Raw genomic sequence first — 7,233 nt, forward strand, 5'->3', positions numbered from 1 at the left:
GAATAATTCTGAGGAGGAGCCGGCCTAGCGAATCTGCGAATTCCTTCGTGGGCGGGGCCAAGGCGCCGCGCGCAGAGGGCGTGGTCAGCGTGTGGAGCCGGGCGTCGCGGGGGCGCTTCCTGTAGGACCCTCCGAAACCGGGGTGGGCTGGGAGCGGCGCCCGGGAGGTGGAAAAATACTACCAACAACGGTGACTCAGGCTGTTTGGCGCCGCAAGTAATGCAGGGAGCGTTTAACTCCCGTTATCCTCCTTGGGCCTCTAGCTGTTTAAGATGCCCATTTGACAGATGGGGATACTGAGGCCTTCAGAAGGTGCCGCATTTTGCCCGTACTGGCCCGCCATTAGTGATTACATCTTAGTCTGTCTCAAAGTTATGTAATAAGGCCGGTGGGCCCTAAAGGACCTTGAACCGGTCCTGTAAGAAACGATAAACTAGGTCGCACTTGAACTTGGGTGGGTTGGTCGATTCCCCGGGCGTCATGGTCCCAGTGCCCGCTGTTTTCAGCTGTGCAACCCCCTGCCGCCCGCCCCCCGCCCCCCGCCCCCCTTCGCTTACGCAGTCCCGCCGCTCGAGGGCAGCACCAGCCCGGGCTTAAACTTCGGACCCTGGGGCTGAGGTCGCCCTGATTCTGGGCACCGTTTTTCTTAGGCTTGTTTGCAGGCATCTAGGTCTCAGGGTAATGGCACTCCCAGGCACTGCCTGTGCTGAGGATGCCCTAGGTTCCAGACTTCTCTCAGTACTGTCAGCCCCCTCGATGTACATGACCTTGGGCGAGTCATTAACCACCTCTTAAAGCGTCAGATTCTTTCTCTGAAAATGGATGTTAAATACTGTCATGCGGAACTACTGTAGGCATTAAAACAATGTAGGAAAGGCCCTTGAGACCTCGTTCATGCAAATTCACAATTTTAAGGAACAGAGAAAGATTTGTCCAAAGTCTCACATCAAAAGAATCAATCCTTCTGGGAGAGGATTAGGACCCTTTACAAATTTGAGGAAAATGAGGCTGAAAAAATAAATTTATAATGGAAACATGGGTGATGAGATCAGATTCCTTTCTCTGGTCCCAGTTGAAAGATGTTGGTTCCTTTTCTCAAATAAAACCATTCCCCATGTGATGGTAAAAGTAGTCTAAGTTTTCACTGACTAGCTGGGTGGCTTTGGGCAAGATCCTCAGCCTTCTTAGGCTGAAGTTCCCTTATCTCTGAAAACGCTAATGATAAAGTCTTGCCTCTTGAGGTGATTTTTAAATAAGTTAAGTAGGCTAAATAAGATTACCTATGAGAAGCCCCTAGTAATGTAGTAGTCACTCAAGAAAGAAACTTACACTAAAAGAAACTTATACTAAATCCTCAAAGGATGAGGTAGAGACCCTGGGCTCAGTAACAAGAGTGCAAAAGCCTTTAGCCTTAGAATAACTCAGTCTCCACATTCAGAAGCTACTGGCCCCTGTCAGCACCACAAGGGGGTCATACCTGGAACCTCCTCTCCTCCACCCCTGCCCTGCCCCCAGGGACACTTGCCTCCACTTGATTCTTAAGAACAAGTCAGCTGTTCCCGACAAGGCCTCCCCTTCACCCCATTCACAGCCACAGGGACATGTGTGAAACAGTTTATTATACAAAACTAGGTGCATCAAAACTTCAGTGTCAGAATAGCTCTGTATTCCAAGGGCTATGGACTGGACCTCCTCCCTTAAAACCTCACCCCAACCCTTGCTAGGGATCAGGCTGGGCACACCGACCCCAGTTCTGAACCAGGAGTAGGAACCAGATACAGAAGCATAAATGTGGGTCTAGGGCAGTGGGGCAGGCATTTGAACTTCCTCCAAATAGGGTGGCTCCTCCTTGGAAAGGCTGGACATATGCCTAGGGTAGAAACACCCAAATCCCTCTACCCAAACACCAAAGCAAGAGGGTGGAACCCATCAAAATCTGAGGATGAGGAAGAAAAAAAAAGCCAACCATAAAATAGATTCTACAAAAGTATAGCAAGGATTGGCTGCCTTCTGGGGCAGCTGGGTGGGTGTGTAAGCTTCTGGCCTGCACATTCTATAAGGGGGCAAGTGGCTAAGAGTCAGCACCAAAGGTCTGACAGGGTCTCCCTGCCTCCCCTCTACCTACTGCATGAGCCTTGGACTGAGGACCTTCTGCTTCCTCCCTTGCTCCTCCCAGCCCAGGTGTAGAGTAGACTTTCCAAAACCCATAGGACAGACTGACAGGGAGAATCCCTGGGAATGTGGGAGCTGCCCAAGGCCCAGCCCAAAGGACCCTGAGGGCAGGAATCTGTTCTCTACCTGAGAGTGGCCACAGGAAGTGGCTCCAGGCAGGGCGGGGAATGGGGTCCGTAGACCTGGGGCCTCTGGCTGACCCCTGAGAGAGGCGGTGCTCGCAGCTGTGGCTAACACCGGCCTCACACAGCCTGCAGCTCCCCCTGCAGGCGACTCAGCTCCTCTAGCTCTTGCTTGTGGCGGTCGGTCTTGTGAGCCACCAAGGAGCGGTAGAAATGCAGGGCAAAGGCCATGAACACAAGCCCAACAGGTACCATGATTGCCGTGGAGGCCATGGCTGCTTGCCAGCCTGGTCCATGGGCCCCACCACCGCCACATGCTTGCCGAGGTGGGCAGGCCTCAGGTGGCTCAGCCTGTGACGGGGCTACAGAAGCAGAGGATGGCTTGGAAGCTGGACTAAGGGAGGCGGCCACTGGTGGCAGAGTCTCAGGCACCTGGGAGGCAGGTACCACAGAGCCTGGTGTGCCCAAGGGGGCCCCGATGGGCACAAACTTGACCCAGCCAACCAGGACAACTTCAGCGAGGAAGAGGAAGGTGCCCAAGGCAGTGGAGAAGCCCCAGGCCAGCTCCACGTAGCGGTGGAGTCGCTGGTGTGGAGACTGGTGGACAGAGTTGAGGTTGTGGATGTTGCTGACGGCTTCAATGTGAGGCAGCAGACAGGTGGAGACCATGAGTGCAAAGAGGTGCACAGCCACCAGCACGGTGGTGCAGGCACTGAAGGCCACCAGCAGGCCCGGCGGGTATTCGTGGTTGCTCTCCAGCTGTACCTCTACCATGGCCACCTGTGGGGACAAGAAGGGATGGGTTGAGTGCCCATAACCTCAACAGTAGAGGGGTTTTCTGCCTCTTGGTGTACATCACTGATGTATCCCTAAGACCTAGAACAGTGCTTGGCAGAGAGACGGCACCCAGTCTTTGTTGAGTGAATGAATGGGCAGCCTTGGCAAGGCTCTGTCCTGTTCCAGACCTCAGTTTCCCCTCCTGGCTATCTAGAGGGCTGGATGGCATGTTTCTGACAATCTTATCTTGTTATAACATAGGGGTTAAAAAGCACAGATTCTGGAATGGGGCGGCCTGGGTTCATTTTCAGCTCCATAAGCTGTGCAACCTTGAGCAAGTGGTTTGGTTCTCTCTGTGCCTCAGTCTCCTCACCTGGAAAATAGGGATTGATAACAGCACCCACCTGTCTTATACGGTTGTTTTAAAAATTTAATGAGATAATATATATCAAGTGATAAGAATAGTGTGAGGTACACAGTATGCTCAGGTAAGTGTTTGCTGTTATTATTAGAGTTAACGCTGAAGTCCAAGGCCAGAGTTTGCAAATTGGCACACCATAAACCCAGGCCAGCTTGCAAACATGTTTTGCTTGGCTCAGACAGTGTGTTTTTTTAAAGAATTACGTTGCCAACTTCTAAAACTCAAGAGATGTCATGTAAATATTCCTATTTCCAGATCCTCTTGGAAACTTGGAAGGTCTGGTTACACCAGGCCCACATTCCTGCACGGCACTGATCAGCTAGGGCTGAGTCATGGCTGCTCCCTTTGGATGGGTGAGGAGTGTCTCTTGATAGCCACAGTCCCCACCCAGCCAACTTGGCATCCATATTGCCAAAGGCCTTTGCAAACATTTGAGTTGATGATTCTGTTCTAGGCTTGTATACATCTGGACTCTAGAGCTGGACTGCCTAAATTCAATCCTGCCACTTACTTGCTGTGGAACCCTGGGCAGGTGTCTTAACATCTCTGATCCTCAGTTTTCTCATCTGTAAATTGGTCACAGTAGTGGTACCTACTTCATAGGATAATAGAAGGATGATGCACATAAAAGCCTTAAGCATAGTGTCTGGTACTTAGTGATGGTTCAACACAATTTATATAATGTTATTCTAACCCAGGCCATCTGAATTCCAGAATCGGGATCTTTCCCCATGCCTGGTTCTTGCAAGATCCATTAGGTTGCTCTGGGGCTGGGGGAAGGAGGAAGGTGCAGAGCCAGGAGGGTGGTGGTAGGAAGGCAAGGCTGAATATTTTGGGAAATTGGGCCATGGCAGGTGTTAGCAGGTGTTTTCCACAGACAGAGATCTGGGCCAGGCCTGGTCCTGGTTTCTCCCACAGCCTGACTCAGCCTTGACCTCCCCTGGCAGGACTGGGGCCAGTCTGGCCCCCAGAACCTACTCATCTGGCCTCTTGATCCTGCAGAGAAGGTCCTGGCCCTTAAGCTGTCACCCCAGCAACGTGCAAGTCCAGCAGCTGGTCGGATTGTCCCCTTGGGAACAGGCTGGACCATGGGGGATATGGGGGTGGGGCAACTCCCTCAGCTAGGTCCACGCGGCTGCTCCCTTCCCTCTGCGGTCTGTACAGGTGAAGGGGAGCCAGCTCCCTGTCCTGAGATGACCCCACATCAGGAAGGGTGAGCTGACCTGCAGATCCGGACCCTCACGTAGAAAACCATAGACCTAGGATGACCCTTAGGGGTAGAAACTTTCCCTCTCATCATTCTAATACAGAGGTGGTGGCACAGAGAGGAGCAGAGACTAACGCAATCACCTAGAGCTATGACCCCTTTTTATCCTCATGTTGATATCCCCCTCATGTTCCTATGACGACCCCCCTCCAGCCCATTTTCTCCTTCTTCCTGTCATGATGGTGGGAAACCCTGGACTAACAGTCTAGCGACCCTGGGTCCTAGTTCATCCTATATCCTTCAGCTGCTGAGTGCTCTTGGCAGGCAAAGCCACTGCCCCATTCTGGGCCGTGGTTTCCGTTAACAGGTAGTCTGAGGCATTCTGATGTGTGTCTTGCTCTGACATGCTTGGATCTAGGGTTTGATGACAAGAATAAGCTCACCTTGGGGCAGCTACTTGGCAAGCTACAGAGGGTGCACCCTCCATGATCTCACAATTTCCCACTGGCCTGCGAGGAGGCGGAGGCCTGTCCAGGGTTACATAGCTGGCCACAAGCAGGAAAGAACCAGGACTTGTGTCTGCTAACTGCTCCTCACCCTGGGACCTCCCTCGGTCCCACTTCCTGTGAGGCCTCTGCCCGGGACCGTCAGCGGATATCACCTGCACTTGGAGTTTATCATCTCCAGAATCATGCATCAGCTTCCTAAGCAGCTTTTTTCGCTAGGGGCTCCCTCACAGGCATCCTCTCTTCTCAGAGCTTTCCTGGGCTACACTAAGCACGCTCTGTGCCTGCTGGGGCCTGGCCGCCCTCCTTTTGGGTGTGACCACTCCATCCAGTTTGTTCTCTCAACCACCCCACCTCCCAGCCCCCACCCAGCTCTGATTTGCTGCTGAACCTCCGGTGGGGATCTAGTAACCACTAATGCTGGACCATGCTCCTTTTGGAGCACTTCGCTCTATCCTTGCATATGTATCCCCCTTGGTGATTGTCTACCCCCATGACATGACGTGTCCCCTGTGACACCTTTAGGACTTGCTTATCCTCCCCACGGCCCAGTTTATGCTAGGGATCTGTTTATACACATACATACATACATACGCACACACACACACACACACCCCCATAAAAATGGACTTGCGGAGTTCCTTGGTACCTTGTTTGCTACCCCTCTTGTACCTCTTAAAAACCCGTCCTTCCCTTTCCTCTACCCTGTCTCCCTTGGGTACCCGTTCACTTCGCCCCCAACCCGGTGCCCCCCCTGCGCTTCACCCCCACCCTGTACGACCCTTCCCTTCCCTCACCATGGCGAAGCCCGAGAGCAGGGCAGACGTGCGGCTGGAAGCTTTCAGCTTGGCCCGACTGAGGTAGAGGCGGCGCCAGCTGAGTGCCCGCAGCGAGTGCTGACTGGCCCCCATCAGGTCCAAGTAGCCGCGGTGCACGAACTCCCGGTAGGTGGCCGAGCCCGCGGGGCTCTCGGCCTCCGGGTTCAGCGGGGCCTGTTCGCCCGGGTCCCCCTCGCCGCCCTTCATCCTGGGGCCGCAGCACCAGGCGGGCCAGTCCATCAAGGCGGGGCCGAGTCGCCTCGGGGACCCCAGCAGGGCCGGCCCAGGCCGGGGGAAGGCCCCATCCCCCGGCGGGACGAGCGGGGATGCGGACTGTGAGCGCCCAGGAAGACGTGGCCCGGGCGGAGAAGGAAGAGCAGGCGTCTGCGTGGAGCCCTAGGGGCTGAAGCAGGACTGCCGAGGCCGAAACAGGAACTGGGGCGGAGGCGGAGTCGGGGCGGCCACATGATGGGGTGGAGCCGGGGGACCGTCCGCAGAGATCCCGAGACCCCAGTCCACCTAGAATATCCTCTAGGTGCCTGAGCCCCGCTGAGTTGAACGCCCAGCCCCAGCCAGTGACTGGGAGTTCTGGGCTCTGGACCACTGCAGGTACACCTGGACACCTCCAACGTCCAGACTCCAAAACCCTACCTAAACAGTGAACTCCGGGAAAGTGAGCTCATCTAACTGTAGGGACGGCAGGAGACCCTGAATCCTCAATTTCCGGAAGCCCAGTAGGACCTAGGTCCCCCAGATCCATCCAAACAGCCCCCTCCTCCCAGGGCCTCAAAGAACACTCGGGTCATCCCCGCCCTAGCCCCACATCCCCAACGCCGCAGACACACACACGAACTCGGCGGCCCCGGCTGGAAGATTTTGACTTTTATAGCAAACCATATTGTACAGACCCGGGGCCCAGGGGCCCAGCCCGGCTGGGTTCCCCACTTGCCCCCGGCCGGGCTGCCTCCTCCCCCTCCCCCAAGCGGCCCCATCCTCAAGCCTTTTGCGATTCCCAGGACCCCCTCCCCTCCGGCCTTTGGTCCGCCCAGTCCCTCCCCCCACCCGCGCACCTCCCTGTTACCTGAGGTATGTGGATAGATTCCCCCCTCCCCTACATGGTACAACCTGGCTCCCCAGGGAGGCCTGGGCTGAGGGGGGGGGGGACCTGGCCCCGACCCCTCCCCCTGGCTCCCCAAACCCCGCCCTCGCA

General features: G+C 55.2%; 1 protein-coding gene across 1 annotated transcript; it reads right to left on the reverse strand.

The window, feature by feature from the left end:
* Nucleotides 1-1,602: 1,602 nt before the first annotated feature.
* ORAI3 (ORAI calcium release-activated calcium modulator 3) lies at nt 1,603-7,021 on the reverse strand. The gene is made up of 2 exons (XM_067706106.1): nt 6,003-7,021; nt 1,603-3,074 (listed from the first exon to the last, which is right to left on the reverse strand). Exons 1-2 carry the CDS (start codon nt 6,261-6,263, stop codon nt 2,415-2,417), a joined length of 921 nt encoding a protein of 306 aa, XP_067562207.1. The 5' UTR covers nt 6,264-7,021; the 3' UTR covers nt 1,603-2,414.
* Between the last annotated feature and the right edge of the window lie 212 nt (nt 7,022-7,233).

The sequence above is a fragment of the Pseudorca crassidens genome, chromosome 15, assembly GCF_039906515.1.
Source record: "Pseudorca crassidens isolate mPseCra1 chromosome 15, mPseCra1.hap1, whole genome shotgun sequence".
Taxonomy (NCBI): Eukaryota; Metazoa; Chordata; class Mammalia; order Artiodactyla; family Delphinidae; genus Pseudorca; species Pseudorca crassidens.